The sequence below is a fragment of the Engraulis encrasicolus genome, chromosome 6 (assembly GCF_034702125.1).
Source record: "Engraulis encrasicolus isolate BLACKSEA-1 chromosome 6, IST_EnEncr_1.0, whole genome shotgun sequence".
NCBI lineage: Eukaryota > Metazoa > Chordata > Actinopteri > Clupeiformes > Engraulidae > Engraulis > Engraulis encrasicolus.
Genome location: NC_085862.1, coordinates 5,427,513 through 5,452,512, shown reverse-complemented (window position 1 = coordinate 5,452,512; position 25,000 = coordinate 5,427,513). Strand labels below are relative to the sequence as shown.

Here is a 25,000-nt window from a genome sequence, read left to right as displayed (position 1 = left end):
TACAGACACAAAAACCCAACCACACACACACACACACACACACACACACACACACACACACACACACACACACACACACACACACACACACACACACACACCCCAATGCAGTACGTGGTCCCCTATCCCCATATCAATGATATGCGTAATGAGATGGGATGTCGGTGCTAGTGGGGGCATAATGGAAGCGTGACACCAGTCCGCCCCCCCCGAGCGAACGAGCATGCACCCCCACCCCCATCCCCCGCTGATTTGGGGCCGCTATTATTGGCTCCTAATATAACTGCCATCCCATCCGTAGCCACGGAGACCAGAGGCAGAGCCGCCCAATCGATACGCAGCTTAAAACATTATGGGATGTCTATACTGTAACATCACAATGAGGAAGAGGAAGGAGGAGAGGGGAAGAGGAAAGAGGAGAGGAAGAGAAAGGAGTAGAGAGGAGAGAGGGAGGAGGAGAGAGGAAGAGGAAAGGAGAGGAGAGAGGAAGAGGAAGGAGGAGAGAGGAGGGAAGAGAGAGGAAGAAGTGAGAGAAGAAGGAGGAGAGAGGAAGTGGAATAGGAAGTAGAGAGGAAGTGGAAGAGAAAAGAGGAAGAGGAAGGAGAGAGGAAGATGAGAGGAAGGAGGAGAGGAGAGAGGAGAGAGGAAGAGAGTGGAAGAAGTGAGAGAGGAAGAGGAAGGAGGAGAGAGGAAGAGGACAGAGGAACAGGAAGAAGTGAGAGAAGAAGATGAAGGAGGAGAGAGGGGAGAGGAAGAGGAAGGTGGAGAACGGAAAAGGAAGAGGAGAGAGAGTAAGAGGAAGAGGAAGAGGAAGAGGAAGGAGGAGGAGGGTGAGAGGAGGAGAGAGGAAGAGGAAGGGTAGGAGAGAGCAAGATGAAGAGGATGAGGAAAAGGAGAGAGGAAGGAGGAGAGAGAGAGAGGAAAAAGGAGGAGAGAGGAAGAGGAAGGAGGAGAGAGGAGAGAGGAAGAGAAGAGAGGAGAGAGGAAGAGAAGAGAGGAGAGAGGAAGAGGAAGGAGGAGAGAGGAAGAGGAAGGAGGAGAGAGGAAGAGAAGAGAGGAGAGAGGAAGAGAAGAGAGGAGAGAGGAAGAGAAGAGAGGAGAGAGGAAGAGAAGAGAGGAGAGAGGAGAGAGGAAGGAGGAGAGAGGAAGAGGAAGGAGGAGAGAGGAAGAGAAGAGAGGAGAGAGGAAAGCCATCTGTGAACAGGGGAAGTCGGAACAGGATACGGTGATGTGATGTGGGGGGAAGATATTGAGTAGCGGTGGTGCTGTTGGATGGGATACTGTGATGGGAAGCAGAGACGCTTGGCTCAGATCAAGTGTGTGTGTGTGTGTGTGTGTGTGTGTGTGTGTGTGTGTGTGTGTGTGTGTGTGTGTGTGTGTGTGTGTGTGTGTGTGTGTGTGTGTGTGTGTGTGCGTGTGTGCGTGTGATAAAACAGCGTTTGTGTGTGTGTGTGTGATACTGTGTTAGAAAGCGGAGAGAGGCTTTGGCTCAGATCAAATGTGTGACTGTGTGTGTGTGTGTGTGTGTGTGTGTGTGTGTGTGTGTGTGTGTGTGTGTGTGTGTGTGTGTGTGTGTGTGTGTGTGTGTGTGTGTGTGTGCTTGTGAGAGAGACAGAGAGAAAGAGAGAGAGGGACAGAGAGAGAGAGAGAGAGAGAGAGAGAGAGAGAGAGAGAGAGAGAGAGAGAGAGAGAGAGAGTGTGTCTGTGTATGTACAGCAAGTCTACAGTATGCCCGGGGGGCGTATACTGCACAGTACAGAGCAGAGGAACTGCACATCAGGGATAGTGTGCTGTGCTGTGCTGTGTGAGTGACCTAGAGCCCACAGCATGGAGGTCACGCCTCTGCTCTCTGAGCACTGCTGAGTCTGTCTGACCTCCCTCCGCCAGTTCAGTTCCGCTCAGCATGTAGTATTAGTGGTGCAATATCCACCAGGTGCAGAGCATGACCATGACCAGGCATGACCAAGGAAATGCAGTCAGCTCTCCCCCAGCCACAACAAATGGCTGTAATCAGAATAGAATATAAAATATAAAAATAAAAAATATTTTAAATCATAGAAATAATGTAATAATAATAATAATTTTAAAAAGCTGATTCAAAGCTCTGGTTGTAGTTATTCTTCTGGTCAGTGTGGTGCAGGTGCAAAGCAAGCCAAGCGTGACCAAGGAAATGCAGTACTGAAGCTCCTCTACCTCCAGCCACAACAAATGGCTTTCTAGCAAGTACTAGGCAATTGAGCGGTCCTTGTTGAAGCGATAAATAATTTGAAGTTTAGTTTTTTTTAAGAAAGGTAGAAGAGTACAAATCACGTGTCTGAATTAAAAAAAGCTAATTTTGTGCACTGGTTGTAATTTTTCCTTCCGCTCAGCGTGGTGCAATATCCAGGTGCAAACCATGACCAGGGAAATGTACTACCGTCCGTAGCTCTTCTTCCCCCAACCACAACAAATGGCTGTAATTAGGAAAGTAGAATATAGGAAATCGTTTTATTTGTTTTTCTAACAAGTACAATGGAATTGAGCATTCCTTGTTGAACCAATAAATATTATTTAATATATATATTTATATTATATAATTAAATAAAAAATATATATATATTTAAAAATTAAGAAAATGAGAAGAGTCGGCTACAATTCACATGTCTAAATAAACCCAAAAAAAGCCTATTTAGAACACTGGTTGTAGTTCTTCCTCTACTCAGTTTGGTGAAATATCTTAAGTGCAAAGCATGACCATGACCAGGGAAGGTAGAGATGGCGTCCGCGTCTTTGTCTTTCTTGGGAAGTTTCGCTCGTAATTCGCTCGTAATTCCAAAACAATGATGCAGTGTGAAGAAAAATGAGTCGCACACAGGAGCTTGATGCTATTCAGTGAAACTATATTAAAAGCCCAGGCCAGGCTTTTTAATACAGTTTCACTGAACAGCATCAAGCTCCTGTGTGCGACTCATTTTTCTTCACACAAGCCTGACCACTAAAATGCAGTCAGCTCTTCCTCCTCCTCCAGCCACAACAAATCATGTAATATACATAATCCATTCAGAAACGTAGAGTTTTCTCTGCTAATATCAACAATCATCTAACATAGTCAGTCGTCACAGTGCCCATCAAATCCTCCTGTCCTGCCCACCTCATCACAACTACACTTAATCCATTTATCCAACCACAATCACTATGCCCTGCCTTTCACCATACTGCCTGCATCGTCAAAAGTAGTAAAAACAAGAGGTGTTCATGTTTCAGAGTAAATATATAAATATATTTATATATTTATAAATATATCACATCTGGCAACCCTGCCGTCCTGCTGTGCTGTGTGAAACTAGCGACTTCTTGTTTTCTCATCTGGCAACCCTAATGTCCTGCTGTGCTGTGTGAAACTAGCGACTTCTTGTTTTCTCATCTGGCAACCCTAATGTCCTGCTGTGCTGTGTGAAACTAGCGACTTCTTGTTTTCTCATCTGGCAACCCTAATGTCCTGCTGTGCTGTGTGAAACTAGCGACTTCTTGTTTTCTCATCTGGCAACCCTAATGTCCTGCTGTGCTGTGTGAAACTAGCGACTTCTTGTTTTCTCATCTGGCAACCCTAATGTCCTGCTGTGCTGTGTGAAACTAGCGACTTCTTGTTTTCTCATCTGGCAACCCTGCTGTCCTGCTGTGCTGTGTGAAACTAGCCGTTTCCTGTTCTCTCATCAGCTGCATGTCAAAAAGCCTCGTCTCAGATTAAGAGATTAGACCATGATGCTGGTTGGCCGTGATACGTTTGTGTGTGTGTGTGTGTGTGTGTGTGCCTGCGTGAGTGTGTGTGTGTGCGTGCAGTGGCCCAATGACCCTTGATGACATTAAATCAACCAGGGAGTAGAGGCTACAGATTATTACAGCTGCATGGATGTGGTAGCCTGGTCCTGACCATCCCATAATACTACCATTTCATTTCGTACTCATGTTCTGGAGGTTGAAAACAGTTACCAGACGTAGTGCGGAGCCAAGTCTCTTGGCGGAAGTAAGCTTACGTAGGATGGTGCGCGAGGCTATGGATGTGGTGCACCTGTCGGCTATTTGCAAGGGTGACTCTTTCTAAGTCAGAGCATGACTCCATGACTCCACCATAGTCCATTTGTCTGCCTGGTAACTCTTAACAGAGGCGATTGGCCTAGGTCTGGGATGGGCAACTGGAGGCCTGGGGGCCACATGCGGCCCGCCTCCTCACTCAGTGTGGCCCTTAGATAAAATATAACTTAAAACTTATAACTTAATAATAATTACAAGATTTTTTTTTAAAACACCAAAACACTGAATTAATGTGTTGCAATTATACAAAGTTTGTACTGTTGGCCGATAGAGAACACTCCGATTCCTTCCAAACAATATCGGCAGTCAGTGAGCAACCAACTGCACCTCGAATTCTACGAGTTGCAGTCAGGCTTGTGGTCATGTGGCCCTCCGATGGTGGTGATGAAAAATCATGGCCCTCCTTATCATGAAAGTTGCCCATCCCTGGCCAAGGTGATTCTAACATACAGACTAGTCGGTGGCTCTAACAACAGTGGCTAATTGCCTGAGTGACACTAACATAGAGGCTACTCCGTGACTCTAAAATGGAGGCCATTTGATGGGTGAGGCTATTCGTGACTGTAACATACGTAGAGGTGATTTCTCTCGTGACTAACATAAAGAAGCTATTTGCCTGTTGACTCCAACATCAAGCATATTCAATCTACGGTATTTGCCTGGGTGACAGTAACAAAGAAGCTATTGACCTGGGTGAGTCTAACACGGTAGCTGTTTGGTGTACAGCCTTATCAATCCCTTCCTCCACTCATGGCTGAAGTGCCCTAAGTGAAGTGAACTGAAGTGCATCTAACCCCACACTGCTCCAGGGACTGTAACCTATAACCTGTAATATCTGTAAGTTACTTTGGATAAAAGCGTCAGCTGAGTGTAATGTAACTAACTAACTATAACTCCAACATAAAGTCTATTCACCTGGTGACTGTAGTCTGCGGCTATCTGCCTGGTAATGGTAACATTGAGGCCATAGAGGTTACCAAGACACGTGACCAAATAGGATGGCAACACCTTTTGCCCTCACTGTGGCAAAACAAATTCTGGCACCGGCCTATCAGATAGCAGCCTTGGTCCGCCAATCCTACTCATGTAAACAAGGAGACTACAGTACAGACCTAAAGGTAAATTTGGTGAGGTTAATGACTTCACGTTGGCAATCTCTACTTAAAGTGAAGTAAAGGCCCAACTGGGAAACTCCAACTCCCATTGTTATTGTGACACAGCACTCCACACTGCACACAACGAAATTGCATTTATGTCTCACTAGTGCAAGGGGGCAGCCCCCAATGGCTCTCCAAGGGAGCAGTGTAGTGGGACAGAACCATGCTCAGGGTACCTCAGTCATGGATGAGGATGGGGGAGATGAGAGCACTGGTTAATTACTTTCCCCTCCAACCTGAAGGGTCGGGAGTCGAACCGGCAACCTTTGTTCTACAAGTCTGATGCTCTAACAGCTTACTCGTGACTGCCCATTTGCCTGGTGACTCCAGTCTGACTCTGCGGCTATCTGCCTGCTGACTCTAGTCCAGACCTGGGCATTATACGGTCTGCGGGCCACATCCGGCCCGTTGTGCATCCCTGTCCGGCCTGCGAGGCCAATTATTAATTAAAAAATAAACGGGGGAAACTCCCATATTCCATGTGCAATATAATGGTGGGACTTTTATTTTGAAATCGTAGCGCTCATGGTTAGGTTCTAATGTGCTGGCGTTAGAGCTGAGCTGGCTAGAGTTTTGGGGTTAACGTCAACTGCAGCAAGTGATGAAGCGCCATTTCTCAGTACCTCATCGTCATGTCAGGCAAAAAAAGAAAAAATTGACATTGAAGGGCGCCTTTTCAACAAAGCGTGAAGCCTAGTCTGACTCTGCGGCTATCTGCCTGGTTACTATGACATAGAGGCTATTGGCCTATCGTGCTCTCATGGCACACTGCACAATTATCATACTGCTGAGTGTGTACCGTACTGACTGGGGGCACCTGGCAGCCAAAGATACCAAAGGACCAAATACGCACCACTGGTCACGCAGAAGCGAAAAGCACAACACTGCAGGTGGATTTCTGGATTTAATCGGAGAGACTGGAAAGATATGCTCTTAGAATCTCTGACTTATAGCTTTGTGGACTGGATGCTTCATTGCTGTTTGAGAGTTACGGTGTGCTGCACATCCACAAAAAACATCCAGGTGCCAGACAATTGTAGTAGATAGTGTGAGAGACTCCACACTCTGTATAAGCTCCAGAATTATATATACTTTTATTATTTGGCAATCAGATTCAGCAATGTTTGCAGCCACCAGTGGGATATTCCTCATGCTTTGCTGCTGTGCCAAGCACTGAACTATAGCTTCAGTGTTGAAGTGAGGAAGTGTGTTGCAGTGACTAAGTGACAACGTTTCTCATAATACATTAAATAACAATACATTACTGCTATATTAATACATTAATACCAGCTAAAATTTATTTCTGAACAGGTGAAATGAGCCTATAGGAACACGCTTGGCTATAGCGGCCCAATCACCATATATACTCACTTAACTCAGTAAAGCAACTTATTTATAACCCCTGCCCTGTTCTAAATAAGTTGCTACCAGAAGGGCAACGACCAAGTCGTAATGTATTACCAAAGGGCCCTGTATATAGTCAGTGTTGCCAGACTGGGCGGTTTTCCGCACAATTGGGCTGCTTAGGATAGCCGTGTGCGGGAAAAATGGATTTGGGTGATATGGTAGGGCACACATTTCCCACTCGGCCGACCCGGGTCCGATTCCTGGTCCTTCCCCATCTCTCTCTCTCCCGGCTCACTTCCTGTCTCTCCTCCACTATCCTGTCTCACAAAAACCAATAAAGGCTGAAAAGCCCCAAAAAATACTTTAAGAAAAGAAATATTGGTGCCTAAACCTTCATGAAGAAGTTCCACAGGCAGTCCCAGGAGGAACCTGAAGCATGATGTAACAGTTGCCTATGCAAGTGCAGTCCTCTTGCACGAGCCTCATGACAAATTCAGTCAATACAACATTTGGTTAGAATTTGAAAAACACTAAGACCCCTTTAGCTTGAGAAACACATCATTAGGAGTGAGACAGTCAGACAGTCAGACAGTGCAACACTGAACATTTAGCTGTGATTTATTCCACACTTGATAGTGTAGGAAAACCAACTAGTAGAGTGTTGGATTTGACTAGACTCCAAGGCACGTGCTGAAGTAACACAATGGAGGGTAAGGAAGAACCGCACAATGATGAACTCCCTTTTCAAATCCATCCCCATTCTCGTGACGTTTCGGGCCTGGGCCATGTGTGTGTGTGTGTGTGTGTGTGTGTGTGTGTGTGTGTGTGTGTGTGTGTGTGTGTACAGGGCCATGGTGGCCCAAAACATCAGGAGAATGGCGATAGATTTAAAAAGGGAGCTCGTCGGTATGAGGTTCTTCTTTATCTACATGACCTTTACACTTTGACCCTGCACCCGGATAAAAAGGATGTGCGCTGGTGAGATCTGTCTAGAATTAACACAATGCAAAATTTACTGTGACACACCAAATGAAATGAAATACGACGCACACTGCGTACGCCAGCCAGGGCAGTGGCCTGGTAAAACCTTACTGGCTGTATATTAGAGTCTGGCAGATATCTAACTGTTAGAAGAGAACCAAGGTCACCTCTAGCCAGCCACCACCGCCAACCCCCCACTCCACCTCACCACAGCCCCCTCACCCCAGCTCCCACCCCCCATCCCCTCCGCCACGATGCCTCTAATCACTCAGTCAGATCAGCCCAGCCATAGAGGATCGAGTCTCTATTAAGGATAGACCGATATATGTATCGGTATAAATATCGGCCGATATTTGGGTTTTTTAAGTGTATCGTATCGGCTGATACACGTCTGGTTTTGGCCGATACGCAATATGTATTATAATTTTATGTTATTCTGTTTTTTTAAAAGCCCTAGGACACTTAATTTTTGTATTACTTGATTTTTAGTCATTACTTGATTGTTAGAGTGGGTGTTTAAATGTTACACGTTCTACCTCAATTTGATAATGTTAAATAAAAGTTTATTTTTAACTTGAGACCTGGAATATTAGTCATTTTTTTAAACTTTTTTTCACCCATATCGGCCTCAAATATCGGGTATCGGAAATCGGGTATCAGCCAAGGGTGGTGAAAAAAAATTGGTATTGCATCGGCCATTAAAAAACCCGTATCGGTCGACCCCTAGTCTCTATGGCCCAGCACAGGAACACAGAACTGGACAGGAAGTAAGGATCGGGGAGGAAAGCATAGGCCAATACACTGAATCCATCCATTGACCACGTCACACACTCACCCACAGCCATACACACAGAGCGACACACACACACACACACACACACACACACACACACACACACACACACACACACACACACACACACACACACACACACACACACACACACACACGTGTGCACGCATGCACACATATACGCACATACACTGCTACGTAGAGCAATGAAAACCAAGCTGAGGGGGTTGTCAAAATGCTTATGCATTACCACACCTAGGCTACTATTTGCACACGATACTAGTGGATACACACACACGCAAGCACGCACGCACACACACACACGCACGCACGCACGCACGCACGCACGCACGCACGCACGCACGCACACACACACACACACACACACACACACACACACACACACACACACACATGCTGTCCTGCCAGCACAAGTAGGTAGGTGCACAAATGTGTCTGAGGCCGGTGTCATCTGAGACTCCTGAATGAGGAATGGATGATATCTCTGGTGAAAATGAGTTTACTGCGTGCCAACCATCCATTGTTATCAATGAGGCAGCAAAGGGCAGGTATATATGAAGCAATCCCCATTTACTTCTTTTTTTTACACAAAACACTGCTTTGAAACATCAGAAGCTAAATTACACCATCAAACATGTTTAGGTTATAACACAATGACACAATAAACAAAAACGTATTGAAGTGAATAGGCCTACTGCGTGCACCTGTCAATAGGCCTACAGTTTAATAGAATGTCCTATTCTGTGTCAGTTATTTCATAAACTACACTAATGTATGTTTGTGTCCAAACAGATGCTAGAAATACTGTGGTGGGGGACAACCGGTGCACTCAGTCACATCCCAAATGCTGTATTTCATTCAGACGCACCTAAGGCGCACTGACAGCTTGACGACAGGGTAGGCTGACGTGACGTCGACATGGACATAAACACATCAACTTCCTCTGACATGACAAATGTTACACTTAGAGACAGTATGACATCACGCACTATAAACGAACTAAACAAGCTAAGGTACCCAGCTACCGGGCCGTCCTTTCCACCAAACTTGCCACGGTTTGGCAAATGGCAACACTGCATCATTCTGCAGTAAACGAGAGTCTTGAAGGATGTTCGGTTCGGTGCGGGCCCCAACGCATGAAAATAACCCTCCGCGATGAATCGCTCATCGAAATACACACAGCCTATAAGGCAGGCCTGTGTAGCCTATTGAGGAGGAGGCGACACGGACTTCAAGGCAAATGTGAACGACACGGTAATGCACATGGCGAAAGGAACCCTAAAACAGGCTTATTCTGTAGGCTACTGCTGCCCAAAATAGCGCTGTGTGACGGAACATAAGCTAGACCTCTGTTTTGGGACGGAGCCTCGTCTTGATCATTAGCTGTTTGAAGTTTGAGATGATGCTGTTAGATTACAGTGCGACTATTGCGACACTGAAGCGCGCAGAACATATGGTTATAAGACCGGTAGCCTACTCCAAGAGGCTCCCTGAAGTGAATCACCAAAAATAAACCCCCAAACGGTTATTCAGAGGAACTAAACGCATTTATAGACGAGTGGTCCATTCGGGACAGGACACTTGGCCAACATTTAGCGCAGTCATTCATGTTTACCCGGCGATAGTGGCCCAATGGCTTGACCTTAGTGCCAAAATACGCGAACACCATGCCAAAGAAGATCCATTTAAGGTGTCATTCTCACCCTAGAATAACAAAGATAGAGACAAAAGACAACGCGAGGCTTGCTGTGCTACCCCGTCCAGTGCACCTGTTCTGGCCACTAGTATTTTGCGGTCTATTTCTCGATTAGCCAAACTCGCCGTTGGCTGGCTGGCTGGCTGACAAAACGGCACTCACCGAGAACACCACCTCCTCCTCCGGACGATGTTTGTTGCGAGGTGGCACTTTGGTCTGTCTTTTCCCCGTCTCCCTGCGACCGGTCGCGGTGTCTGTGCCGTGAGACCTCTGTGTCGGTGGTGGTGCTGCTACATGCGGCTGCAGCAGCTGCTGCTCCTGCCGCTCCTGTCTCGGGCATGCTGCCGCTGAAGTCGTCCAAGAAATAGGGGGTGAAATCAGACTCGCCGGGGTAGCATGGAGCGCGCCGAAGGACTCGGTCTCGGGTCTGGAGTGGGGCTAAATGGACGTGAAAGTGAAGTGAAGGTTGTTTCTGTGGTGGCGGAGGTGGTGGTGATGATGGTGGTGGTGATGGTGGTGGCCCATCCTGGTTGCAGCAGGATGCGGAGCAGATTGATCGCGTTCCGGGAGAGTCTTACGATAGATGGAGGAGGGACAAAGAACTGGAAGGGGGAAGATAGAGCTAGAGCTACACCGCGCAGGCTACAGGCTCAGGCTCAGACATACGCACGCAGTGCACACACACACATAGCCATTAGTTGCTAAGAGGAAAATCATTTTTCTCGCCTCTCTTCCCACGGGGAAATCCAAAGTAACACGCCAAGCAAGCACATGTTTACACTTTTTGCCAAGCAAGCAGCTCTCGAGTGATTTTATGCCGAACAAACACAACAACAGAACAGCCTACGGATATCGTGTCTGTGTTGCCATCACCAGTGACGCGCAGTCCCATCACCAGACTGAAATACTGCTCACCCCAGTCAGTGTCGACATCATTACATCATCGATACACATGTGTTTGGGGGTCAATGTGTATTCGATTTTTTTCGTCACGGGCTATAGAGTAGGCTACGTTTGCGTAACGCTTTGAAGTCCAATAGACACAATCATGCATACTCACTGTTTCAATAGGCTACTGTATGCGAATATGCGGTCTCTCTCTGTCAATGTCTCAGTCCTGCTCCTGCGCAGCTCCTGGCAAAGGTAGCGGTGGGACCAGGTGCGTGCACAGAGATGATATGGTGACAGGTAGGTAGGCAGCCTCTCTCTCTCTGGATTAAGCAGCACATAATGACTTATTCATCGATGCAAAAATATCCACCGAGCTTAAATATTTCACCATGGTGCAGGACAGGTTGTACTGACAGTAGCCCTTAAGACATCTGTTTTTCTCCACCTTCACATTAGGCTACAGAAAATGCAGAAGTTTACGCAGCACTACTCTGGGACAAAATACACATTTAGTGTTGAATTAACTCAGTGTTTTACTGTGTTAGAGAAAGTAAGCAAGTATGAGGCCATAATGATAATAATAACATAACAATGACATAAGGAGGACCACCACTCAAGCAGGGCTGGCATAAGCAGGGTAAGCAAAGTCAAAGTGCGTAGGGCCTCAACCACTTTGCCCCCCAAATTGGGGCCAAATTGAGATGGACTAAAATGTATTATTATTATTATTATTATTATTAGTAGTAGTAGTAGTAGTAGTAGTAGTAGTATAATTATTATTATTTTATTACGAAGGGGGCCTCCTGACCAGTTATGCTTAGGGCCTCCAAAAACTTAGCAGCGGCCCTGCACTCAAGTAAACAAATGCAAATAGTCTAATCCAGGGGTGCATTTCTGGAAAGCGTAGTTGCTAACTATGTTAGCTACTTTGTTGGTTGCAATGGAATTTTTCATTGGCAACTACCGAAGTTGCTAACTGCTAACAACTACGCTTTCCAGAAATGCACACCAGCAACAGAATGATAGGCCTACTTGATCCCATACTTAAAGGGCAACTCCTGCCAATTTCAATGTGCTGTTGTATTGCTCACGCTACCCTTGACTTGTCAGTACCCGGTGACGGCGCATTTTTTGGCTCAGCCCTTTCCGAGATATGAGCTATTCTAATGGGGGCAACTTTTGTTTACATTTCAAAAAAACATTTTTATTTATTCCCAAAAACATCCAAAAGGTTATGCAACATCAGCAGACAGCTAGCAAACAGCGATACCATTTGGGAAAATATTTGGAGTAGGTCTATGCTCATTTTTTTAACATTTAAACAAAAGTTGCCCCCATTGGAATAGCTCATATCTCAGAAAGGGCTGGGCCAAAAAATGCGGCGTCACCGGGTACTGACAAGTCAAGGGTAGCGTGAGCAATACAACAGCACATTGGAATTGGCAGGAGTTGCTCTCTAAAAGGAAGAATTAGCTGCTACAGTTTCAATGACTTTTTAAGCTTTATTCCATATTAAGTGTCTTGCAAATGCTTGAATGAAAAACTTGCTCTTTTCCAACCGAGAAAACTGGCCCTGTTGCTGCGTATAACTATGAATTATTTAACACGTGGGGCACAATGATTTCAGCAGAATAGCCTTATACTCTCCACTTGGTCTCTCTCTCTCTCTCTCTCTCTCTCTCTCTCTATGTCTCTCTCTCTATCCCCCTCTCTCTCTCTCTCTCTCTCTCTCTCTCTCTCTCCTCTCTGCTGGACACTGCTGCCCTCACGCACCCCACCCCTCCCCACTGCACACTGCTCTCCTCCCCTCTCGACCACGTGTCAGTGGAGGTCCCTGAGTTTGATTTCTGCTTACTCATCTCCTCTTCCTCCTCCTCCTCCTCTTCCTCCTCCTCCTCCTCTTACTCTCTTCCCCCTCCTCCTCCTGATCCTCCTCTTCTTCTTCTCTTCCCCCTGCTCCCCCTCCTCCTCCTCCTCCTCCTCTTCTTTCCCCTCCTCCTCTTCTTCCTCCTCCCCTTCCTCATCTTCCTCTTCCTCCCCCTCCTCCTCTCTACCCTGCTCCTCCTCCTCCTCCTCTTCCTCCTCCTACTCTCTTCCCCCTCCTTCTCCTCTTCTTCCCCCTCCTCCTCCTCCTCTCTTCCCCCTCCTCCTCTTCCTCCTCCTCCTCCTCCTCTTCTTCTTCTCTTTCCCCTCCTCCCCCTCCTCTTCCTCCTCCCCCTCCTCCTCCTCTTCCTCCTCTACCTCCTCTTCTTCCCCCTCCTCCTCCTCTTCCTCCTCCTCTTACTCTCTTCCCCCTCCTCCCCCTCCTCCTCCTCTTCTTCTCTTCCCCCTCCTCCCCCTCCTCTCCCTCTTCCTCCTCCTCCTCATCTTCCTCCTCCTCCTCTTCCTCTCCCTCCTCCTCTCTACCCCGCTCCTCCTCCTCTTCCTCCTCCTAATCTCTTCCCCCTCCTTCTCCTCTTCCCCCTCCTCTCCTCCTCTTCCTCCTCCTCTTCATCTTCTTCCCCCTCCTCCTCTTCTTCCTCCTCCTTCTCCTCTTCTTCCCCCTACTCCTCCTCCTCCTCTCTCCCCCTACTCCTCTTCTTCCTCCTCTTCTCCCCATCCTCTTCCTCCTCCTCTCTTCCCCCATCTTCCTTCTCCTCCTCCTCCTCTTCTTCCTCCTCCTCTTCCTCTCCCGCCTGAATTGTGACACAGACCGAAACGTCTGTCATGTCAGTCCCTGCAATGTTAAAATAAAAAGAAGGAAAAGAAGAAAAACTGAGTGTGATCCATTTCCTAACTACTAGATTACTTCAGAGACGCACCAACAAGACGGAAGAGTGTGGTGTGTGAAAAATAACCCTATACAGTAGAGCTCCCATAACGAAGCCTCTGCACTCTAGCCTGAGGTCACCAGCAGCCCTCTCTGCTCTCTTCTCCTCCTCCTCCTCCTCCTCTTCCTCCTTCTCCTCCTCCTCCTCCTCTTCCCCCTCCTCCTCCTCCTCCTGTCGGCCTATACAGTAGGCCTAGAGCTCCCATAATAAAGCATCTGCACTCTAGCCTGAGGTCACCAGCAGCCCTCTCTGCTCTCTCTCCTCCTCCTCCTCCTCCTCCTCCTCCTCCTCCTCTTCCTCCTCCTCCTCCTCCTCTTCCTCCTTCTCCTCCACCTCCTCCTCCTCCTCTTCCTCCTCCTCCAGCCTCTCGGCCTATACAGTAGAGCTCCCATAATAAAGCATCTGTCACCAGCAGCCCTCTCTGCTCTCTCTCCTCCTCCTCCTCCTCTTCCTCCTCCTCCTCTTCCTCCTCCTCCTCTTCCTCCTCCTCCTCTTCCTCCTTCTTCCTCCTCCTCCAGCCTCTCGTATACAGTAGAGCTCCCATAATAAAGCATCTGTCACTAGCAGCCCTCTCTGCTCTCCTCTCTGCCTGCCTCTTGGGTGCACCATGGAGACAGAGCAGAGCAGTGTGTGTGTGTGTGTGTGTGTGTGTGTGTGTGTGTGTGTGTGTGTGTGTGTGTGTGTGTGTGTGTGTGTGTGTGTGTGTGTGTGTGTGTGTGTGTGTGTGTGTGTGTGTGTGTGTGCATAACAAAGGGTGTTGATGTGTATGTGCACACTCACTGCACATGTGGGTGTACCATGACGTGTATACATGCCGAATTTTGACAAAGTGAATACGAAAGGTGATAATCCAATCAGCTTTGCTTTGTCAGGTGTGTAATTACTACTGAAGAATCAGAAATATGTTGGCAAACAAAAATGGTACATTATGGTGTTATTAGCACAGAGTAAGGTAACAAAAAGATAATAAAAATGTGTAGGCTAGAGGAATAATAGCGCCCATTTCCAAGTATTAATAATTGTGTAGTTGTATAACTCTATGAAATTGCAAAAAGTTGGACATTACATGTAATGGGATCTGTGTAAATTGTACAATATAATATTAGGTGTCAAACCCGATTATTTTATTTTATTGGCACTTTAAATAAGCGTTGGTGGCGGAACTATTAGAAATGCTTGTGGAAGCACGGGATGAATATAGTGATACTCAGTAGGCGGGACTTGTATTGATTGACAGTTCCTTTGGGCAGTGAGATTTGTGGTTGCGGTGACACTGTCCAATCACATGGCCAAGCGTTTGAGGGTCGCGCGAAGATGTTTATCAAATCGCTTGTTCACTCACATGTCCTTCGGAAACACAATTTGGATACAGTTGTTGCCTCTAAGCATGTCAATGCCACTGTTACAATAATTCTGAGTGGAGTGTTTTCACTATAGCGTGCACTAGTCTTTTCCTGACTAGTGGCAGCCCATTTAGTCGTTTGTTAATATTGATCATCTGGCTGAACTTCCTAAGCTAATAGTATAGAAGCAGAAGAATGCGGGTTTACAGTTGATAAAAAGTAAACACCTTTCCACAATGTTGTCGCTAAAAGGCACTGCTGCAGTTGCCGTCAGATAGCTCTGTCTGCATTTAAATATGCATTGCGTAATTGGAGAGGTGAGGAAGAGGTCGTCTACTTTTCTCGCCAGAACCTTAAGGTTTGTTATGACTTTTTAAACCAACAATGAATACAGCTGACAGGAAGCATGTGTTGTCCTGTTTACCATACCGTCACTTCAAATGTATCTGTCACATAATTCAGATGTAGTGCCATCAAAAGAGCGATCAGCGACGGGCTAGACGCCACTGGTGAGACCTCCATGGGTGAGACCATCTTCGCCCTCTCCTCCGGGCAGGGAAAGTGTGGAGTGGCTGTCATTCGGGTTAGTGGACCATCCTCCGCCCTTGCCCTCCGCAGGTTGACAGCTAGGGCAGCAGCAAGTCAGAGTTTACCCACCCCACGCAAAGCCATGCTGCGCACTCTCATCCACCCCCTCTCCAAGGAGATGCTGGACCGTGGGCTAGTCCTCTGGTTTCCAGGTAAGTTGGCAGGCTGACAAACAGTAAATTGAGGTGTGGAGCTGTTAAATCTGTTAATTTAATTTAATTTATTTTATTTTTCCCTTATGTAGCCTGGGTTGTCCCATTAAGACTAATGTTGAATCGCAAATGGTGCACTTCGGGCACTATGTTTCAGTGCATAACTAATACGGCTTACGCACTGAAACATGAACACTGAAGTGCACAAGTGCACCATTTGAGGTCCAGCAGAAGTGTCTCTTCTGCCAGGTGGTCCTGGTGAAAATGGCAGCACTATTTGAGTAATGTGGTAAAAGGCCTAGAACTAAATGTTACCTACACAAGAGCAATTTATTCTGTCCTTTATTGGATAGTACAGTGTGAGAAGAGACAGGAAAGAAGCTGCAGAGAGAGATGGGGTAGTACTGGGAAATGACCCCAACTGGATTAGAACATGGGTCCCCATGGGAAAATAGACCATATGGTATGGGAACAGTAACACTTCTCACTGTCGCACAAGTCTTAAGATATGTGTCATCTTTCTTTCCGGACAAGGCAAAGACGCACAGACAAAGACACACTGATGATGAGCTTCCTTTTAGTACTTCTTTATTGTAGTGACGTTTCCAATTGGGCCACCACGGCCCTTCCTGAGTGAGACTGCCTCACCTTGAACTAGCCCACTGCACATTTTGACCCTGCACCCGGCTCTCAAATGGATCTGTATGAGATGTGATTTTTTTCCCATATTACAGGTCCCCACAGCTTCACTCATGTTGTTTTCTCCATATTGCTCCATATCCCCAAAACTTCACTTGTGTGTTTCTCCATATTGCAGGCATGGCCGTAACTAACATTGAGGACACAGAGGTCATGTCCTGAGTATTTTTCTCAGTAATGTAAAATTTGTCTATGATGAAAATCAATATATGATCAACAATGATGAACTCGGTCTGTATACGCCACACCCCCATTTATCCTCAAGGCAGTGATTAATGAAAACAAACTTAAGAGTTTGACTGAATTGTTTGAAGCATGCAGTGCAGCATGCAGTGCAGTGCGAAGTATTTGACCTCTGTATTTGAAAATGTCTGGTTACGGTCCATATTACTGGTCCCTATAGCCTCACTCATGTTGTTTTCTCCATATCGCAGGTCCCCACAGCAGCTTCACTCATGTGTGTTTTTTCCATGTTGCAGGTCCCCACAGCTTCACAGGGGAGGACAGTGCTGAGTTCCATGTCCATGGCGGCCCTGCAGTGATTACTGGAGTCCTAGAGGCATTAGGTAGGCCTACAGTATGCTATGAAACACCCAAGTTTTTAAGATTTTGTGAAAAGATAAAAAACACTATTTGAGGCACTGCTTACTAAAGTTAAAAAGCCTTTATTAAATACTGGCTACATGCCTACGGGTTTCGACCTATTGTCTTAATCAGGGCATCATTACGCATTTAATAAAGGCTTTTTAACTTAAGTAAGGAGTGCCTCAAATAGTGTTTTTTATCTTTTCATGGAAGTTTGGACGCCCAAGTTCTTTTTGATGAGCACCCTTTTTTACTAACTGGATACAGGACCCAGTGAAGCATTCCCTTTTCTCTTTTTGTTATATTTTGTTTTGATTTTGTGGTTTATTTATGATAGGACAGTGACAGAGAGACAGGAAACGAGTGGGGATGGAGAGACGGCGGGGAAGGATTGGCAAATGGCTCAGGCCGGAATCGAACCCGGGTCGCCAGCGTAGTAACCTAGTGCCCTACCGTTAGGCCATGGTAAAGCCATGAAACAGCAAGTTTTTAAACTCCTTAAGCCACGAGTCCACGACGCCTGTTATGAATAAGTTGTTACCAGAATGGCAATGACCGAGTCGTAATGTATTACAAAAGGCACTGTGCACTGTAATAGGGGTGTAGTACTGTGGTTGTTAAGTTTTTTAGCGACTATTACAGCTTTCCAGTGGTGGAACGGTGTGTTTAGGGGCTAAAAAAGGGTGCTCATTGCTCAACTCTACTCTGTTTTCGTTTTTTTGGGTGTGAGCGAACAGATTTGTATATTCCTTTAGAAAAGCTGCACTCCAGACTGTAATCTTTTATTATTATTATGGTTAGCATGACAGACAGAACTTTCGGCCTAAGCCTTCTTCAGCGTTTAAGACAGGGGTCCCCAAACTAAGGCCCGGGGGCCGGATGTGGCCCGCCAGGCCCCTTTGACCGGCCCTCACATCTCTGCATCTCACCATTTGAACTGGCCCAAAGAAGCAATCCTCACAGAAAAAAAAGATAAAATATATATATTTTTATATTTTATTTTGTTTATCAACAAGCCTTCCAACAGTTTAATATTCACTAACTTAGTGTGAATCACCAGAAGTTTCTTTTCTTTATAGTTTCTCATCTCACTGTAATATAAACAGGCCTACCATTTCTATTGTATCACTCCTAAACTGTCAACCTACTCCTTTCCATGTTATTTTTACATGGTTAATGGAAATTAGAAGCAATACGTGGTATTTCAAATTGAAAAACACAATTCTTTTGTAAATCACTTGTAATGATTAACTATTTTGTGCTAGAAATTCTGAATGAAACAAGCGAAGGACAGCACTCTTCAGATTTTTCTGTTTATTCGGCTACGAACGTTTCGGGCAGAGCCCTTCTTCAGCGTGTAATGGCGATTGCCGTGCAAGAAATTATGGCTATAACAGGCAATGGCCTAGTATACAGCCCATATGATTGATCCCGGCCCCTGATCACAGTCAGGAACGATAATGTGGCCCCCAGAGAAAAAAGTTTGGGGACCCCTGGTTTAAGACTTAGGCCAAAACATCTGTCATGCTAACCCACTAAAATAATCTGAATTCAACCGGATCACACCGCACTCTCGATTAAAAGGTGCTTGCAATTAAAAGATGATCAAAAACTGTGTAAAAGAGAAAGAAAAATGTCTGCACATATAAATCGTCTTTGTGTTCTTTTTAGTAAGCCAAGCTTTTGGTCTACCGACCTTTCTCAGGGCTCAGAACTGAGGACTCATTTTTCTTTCTATAACCCACTAAAAAAAAAAAAAAAAGAATATTACAGTAGAGAATGCAGCTTTTCTACAACAAAGTGACAGTGACAAAGGAGTGCAGCTATGGCTACTACACTGAAATCCACTTTAGGCAATGCATTTTGCATAATGATGGAGACCAGATGGAAATAAACTTTAAAACCTTTAACCTTTAGCCACTGGCAAATCAATGAAACATTTCGGTAAATTGTCATTGTTTGTCCAAAATAAAATCACGGTCATATTGAATTGGCTGGTGGCTGAGACTGGGCAGTCATGGGTGAGCGGTTAGGGCATCAGACTTGCATCCCAGAGGTTGCCGGTTCGACTCCCGACCCGCCAGGTTGGTGGGGGGAGTAATCAACCAGTGCTCTCCCCCATCTTCCTCCATGACTGAGGTACCCTGAGCATGGTACCGTCCCACCGCACTGCTCCCCATGGGGCGCCACTGAGGGCTGCCCCCTTGCACGGGTGAGGCATAAAATGCAATTTCGTTGTGTGCAGTATCCACTTGTGTGCTGTGGAGTGCTGTGTCACAATGACAATGGGAGTTGGAGTTTCCCAATGGGCTTTCACTTTTTTTTCACATCTCTAAATGCAGAGCAGTGACACTTGTGCTGCCTGCTATGCGATACCAGTGTTTGTCCACCAGAGAGCAGTAGCTGACAAGCGGTGAGAAGGCTCAGTTGGAGTTGAAATGCATCAGCCTTCGCTTGGTCGTCTGTATCACTGCCACTTGTTGTACTGTAGGTGCTGCATAAGCATGCAAGTAGTTGCAGCATAAAGCATGCCAGGGTCTTTTTTTATTTATCTCTCCTTTATTTTACTCGGGTAGTCACATTGAGGCTATTGCCTCTTCTCCAAGTGAGCCCTAGTTCACCCCCCTCCTCTTATAATCGACATCATATTCTTTAGCTGTCCTGACTTCACATAGTATAATTACTGTACTGTACCCCATTGTAATTAGAACTGTGAATATGGCCCATCTTCAGGACTTGATCTTTGATTTTGACATTTTGCGTACACTGCTAGTACCATATGTCGATTTGGCTTAAACCAGTTTGGAGTGTGAGAGCGTGGTCTTCACACTGGGTATACGCTTAAAAATATGAACTTTATTATTTAACAAGGATCGAAACGTTGCTGTTTTTTGAATTTATAAATACATACATATATTTTTTTAGCTTATACCCACTGCGCAGACCACTCTCGCTTAAATATCTACTACATTTGTCTGGCAACTGGATTGCGGTGTTTGTGTTTACGCGCACACTAACTTTTAAACAATTAAACCAGTTTGGAGACATGCGCAGCACAACAACGTGTTGCCACTAATGCTGCATAGTGGTGGTGGAGTGGCTTTGTTTATATGAAGTTGAAGGTGAAGATTGTGCACATCCCAGGAAAAGGTGCAGGGCAATGGTTGACTGTAGTTTTCAGAGTGTGAGGTCTGCACACTTATTTTTGTTTTCTTTTATTATTTCATGGCTGGCCATGAAAAGGATAAAAAGGATTTTAAGTGTGTGGACCTCTCACTCAGAACATGTTGTTTATATGGACGGGTATTAAGGTGGTGTTGTGCTGTGTTGAGGGACTGTGCTGTGCTGTGCTGTGCTGTGCTGTGCTGTGCTGTGCTGTGCTGTGCTGTGCTGTGCTGTGTTGAGGGACTGTTCTCTCATGGCGTGTTGCCACTAACGCAGGACAGTGGTGGAGTGGCTTTGTTTATATTGACGGGTAGTGTTAAGTGCTGTGCTGTGCTGTGTTGTGTTGAGGGACTGTTCTCTCTCTCACGGCTGGCTGCCTGGTGACTCAGAGTTTCCTGAGGTCCCGGCTGGGTGTTGAATGAGCCGCCCAAAGCTTGTCAAAAGCTGATATAAATATAAATAGCCCTCACGTGCTATTATGGAGGTACTGATAGGTTGAGGTTGTGTGTGTGTGTTGGGGGGCACTACTGTGCCGCTACCCCTGGTAATTCACACCATGGTTGAGATGTATGAAAAAAGAGTTCCAAGACACTCAATTTCAAAAAGGGGGGGGTGGATGTCTTGATGGAGTTTACTGTGCCCGTGCCCCTGGTAATTCACACCATGGTTGAGGTGTAAGAAAAAGAATGCCAAGACACACTCAATTTCGAACGTTAAAAAAGCCTTTATTGCATTGGCTTGGTGTGGCATATGTTTAAGGCATGTTTTATTGTGTATTATTCTTGTAAATGTTCGCCTTTGATACTGATAGTTTGTCATATTTGACCTACGTAAACCACTTTGGAGACATGCCCCCACCCCACAGGTAATGGGTACAGGGAACTGATATTGTTCTCCTGTGGCGACCAAATGAGTGAGTTAGAGTTTCCTGAAGTCCCGTCAGGGTGTTGAGTGAGAAGCAGAAAGCTTGCCAAAACACTGGTATTAATAGCCACTGGTAGCCAGTGCTCTTGGTCTCGATAGAGGGGGTAGCGTACTAGCCTGATTATCATCGACTTTCAAATCTCTGAGAGACTTGGTCTGACCAAGAGCATAACAATTAACATTTCCCAAACGGCATGGCTGACCCGCCTCCCTTGGTTTGCTATTGTGTGTTTGCTCCCTGACAAAGTGGGAGGAGTTCCCGTTTTTTCAGGAGCTCAGAATCGTGTTTGTATTGTTCTTGGCCTGACTAGAGGCAACACTGAAGGTGTGGCGTCACTAGAAGGGCACAGCCTGGCTAGTAGCGTACACCCCTTTCCCCATAGTTATCCAAACTAAGATTTAGGCTTATTTTCGGGTCTCCTTCACGTCCACTTTATATATTTGACAATTTGGATACATTTACAACAGTGTTACCACAATCCACCATCCACAAACTGGTGGGGTTCCTTCATGGCTCTCAAGTACAATAAGTGCAAAGGTATTTCCTGAGGTCCTGTCACTCAGTGTGTTGAGTTAGGACCGCAGAGCTTGTCATACAATAGAGTATGTAGTATATAAATAGCCGGTAAGTGCTGTCGGTTATGACATCCCTGATTGACACCAGGGGACCTCGGACGAACGTGCCCCGTCTTGACCACTCTGGCGTCACTCACTCACTGCAGTGCAGTGGATATAAATAAAGAAATGAGTGAATGCAAACCCATGAATAGAATAGAACAGAACAGAATAGAATAGAATAGAATAGAATAGAATAGAATATGATAGGAATGGAATGCCTTTAATTATTGCTGCACGCACGCTAACTATGGCCTCGTTGACATTTAATTCTGATTCAACTCCATTCAAATCCGAATACAAAATACTTTGAAAACATTTTTGAAAACATTATGTAAACACTCCCCGAATCGGAATTGAGTTGAATTAAATTAAACTTCGGACCCCAGTGCGACTTTTGGAACTATCTGAAGGAGGTGCTTATCAATGTTAATCGTTTCCTCATCAAACTCAGATTGATGTTTCTTAACGCACGTAACCAATGGCACTTGCAATAGCTGAATGACTGAACGGAAGTGGCATCAGGGCCGTAACTGAAGCAAAGGATGAATGTCCGCAGCTCTGCTAATACTCCCAGATTTATTGACACATTCACCCTTTAGGCGGACATTTATCCTTTACTTCAGTTATTTTATTTTGTCCAGCAGCTGTGCCACTGTGATGTGCGCGCATCCTCTGCCTTCTAGCATATTTCCTTTCTCTGGTAGAGCTGTTTTACATGACCGGTAAATGGATTTAAGCAAAGAGTTCATAATTGTGACCTAGTTTTACAGTGGTGGCTTTTTAGCGCACGGGAATAACTTTAAGGAACATGTGCGTCAACATCAACGTGCGTGCCAGGGATCTCATGCCGCCGCGTGCCACCCGGGGCACGTGCGCCATAGGTTGCCGACCCCTGAACTAGAAGATCGTCCTTTCACAATCTTTCTCGCAGTCAATTCACAATCACCTCTGGTCCAGTGCTGCCTTCTTTGATGTTGGGCGGAGCATTATACTTTGAATGGCCTATTTTTGACTTTGATGGGAGAAATATGATGGGAATAGCTTCAAAGTGTTTACAGTGTGCCCCGCTCCGTAAATAAGCCCCCCAGCTGCAGCGTTCGTTCAGGACTTCCTGCGAAAGCAAGTTTGGGAAAAAGCCGCCTTTACCTGAAGAGGATGTGGCTTTGAGATCTGAAGCCAGTGGAACTGGACATGCTGTCCCTTTTCTGCCCCATTTACTGTATTAGATGAGGTCATTGTTTTACTATTGGGTCATTTCATGTGAAATCAAGACACTTTGGGTTCTGACCAACACTTATTTTTAACTTTTTAGCTTAGTGAGACTTTTTAGTGGCAAGGTAGAACTCCAGAACTGCGTTTGCATGAAATCTGGCATAATAGAGTAGAGAAACGTCGGACTAAGAAAGTTTTAATTAGGAGGGTAGAACACTCATATTCGTTTAACCCACAGACGTCACTGTTGAATAGAACGTCGCCATGATGGAGACCGAAACGGTCTCTGACAGAGACCGCCTTCAATGAGAGACCAATGGCTGGCGAACGTTATGTGAAGAAAATCGCAATAATTGGCACCAACCCTTATTGTATATTATTCCCGTGTGTCCTATTTCTTTTGTTAGAAGTCTAAATATGTGGTAAAATGGATTCTTCCGCGATTCATTTGGCTATTTTAGAGTTTATCTGTAGGCTTCAGTGTTGTCACATAGGCCAACGCCACGTAGATCATTAGATTGTAGTAGCCTAAAATTGCTGATATAGCATAGGCCAAGCAGAAAGTTATGAAGGGACATTGATGTACCTTTCAAAATGGGTCACCTTGCTTTGAACTAAGATTTGGCACATCTTTGGCAATGATCAGGATTGATTGCCCCCTGGATCCAGGATTATTTTTAGACATCATTGCCCAATGTGGAGGTCTGCACTCGCTGAGTATCCTTTCAGTTAGTTTGTGTTTCAGTATTACTCTCCAAAAGTTCAGCAGGATGGCAAACCCTTCCTTGATTCTCATCTCCTATGAATCATTAGAGATAAACAATGTAATAGAGTGTTTTGCCAGATAGCACAGCCAAGTTGGCCATCCCGTTTCCCCTTGTTTTATTCTGATTAATTCTGATTTATTAATGCTCACTGTTCAAATACTTCTCTGCCAGCTCAAACAGGATGTCATGTTCTTTCTAACTTGCGTCCGTTTTCCACTGCCAAACTGAATACATGATAAAGCTGATGCTGAAGTGCCTTGTTTTGTTTTGTTTTGTTTGTATAAAGATGGGTGGGCATTTTGAGATCTTGAGCCCGTGAAATTATACAGCATGTCCTGTCCCTTCTCCAAAATGTAATTTATTAGTCATCCAGGTTCCAGAATGAGAATAAATTCTCTGAGTAAGGCAGTTCAATTTGAAATGTCTTAATTAATTTGACAAGAGCTTGGTTCTCTCAGTGTTTCGCCAATCAGCAAACAGTTGAGAGTGATGACGTAGAACTCACCCGCGAGCTCTATTACTGATTGGTTAAGGTAACTATATTCACACTTTCGTTTTATTATTTGTATGCTTTTGCGACGCTATAACGTAACAGACATGCTAATAAAGCACAATATGGGTTTTAATTTGAGTTTGGAACTTCAATTAATTTAAATGATAGAGTAAGATGAGACCATCTAACATCATGGCACACTCCTCTCTATTGAAGAGGTAGAGGACAGCTCTCTGAGCTTTGTAGTTGTTATTTTGCCCATGACTGTCACGTCAATGTGTAATGACAACCGTTCGTGTGTGAATAAACAAGTAAACATGTGAGAGTGCTTACTTCTTCAGCTCATCTGTGTGGTGCTCAACACTCAGTTAAAAGTTCAAACTTGAAGAAACTAGAAGCATATATTAAATGTGCACTGTGTAATATGTTTTGCAGTTTCCTTCCAGACTGTGCACCTTCAGCCTTGGTTCACGTCATGAGGAGCACATTGTAGTCTCTAACCCAGTTTCACACAAAAACTGCAGAAAATTAGTGGTCCTACAACGCCAATCCAACCCTTTACAATTCACTGCTATCATAATGTGAAATCTAGAGCACATGCCAAACGGAACTAGGATTTAGCTTGACTCGCTCTATTCCCTTCCATTCAAATTTTTTGAGAGTTACAGCCCCATGGACCGGAAGTAG

General features: G+C 45.4%; 2 protein-coding genes across 3 annotated transcripts in view; one reads left to right on the top strand and one right to left on the bottom strand.

Annotated features, from left to right (window-relative positions):
- The window catches only part of ano8b (anoctamin 8b), an 85,578-nt gene extending 74,670 nt beyond the window's left edge, over positions 1 to 10,908 (bottom strand). The window contains exon 1 of the mRNA XM_063200021.1: positions 10,229 to 10,908. Within this exon, the coding sequence (XP_063056091.1) occupies positions 10,229 to 10,406 (178 nt within the window). The 5' untranslated portion in view covers positions 10,407 to 10,908. The remainder of the gene's footprint in view (positions 1 to 10,228) is intronic.
- A 4,172-nt stretch (positions 10,909 to 15,080) lies between these two features.
- gtpbp3 (GTP binding protein 3, mitochondrial) overlaps positions 15,081 to 25,000 on the top strand; it is a 54,532-nt gene continuing 44,612 nt past the window's right edge. For both annotated transcript variants that reach the window (XM_063200512.1, XM_063200511.1), the window contains exons 1-3: positions 15,081 to 15,468; positions 15,573 to 15,850; positions 17,029 to 17,115. In XM_063200512.1, the coding sequence (XP_063056582.1) occupies positions 15,407 to 15,468; positions 15,573 to 15,850; positions 17,029 to 17,115 (427 nt within the window). In that variant the 5' untranslated portion in view covers positions 15,081 to 15,406. The remainder of the gene's footprint in view (positions 15,469 to 15,572; positions 15,851 to 17,028; positions 17,116 to 25,000) is intronic.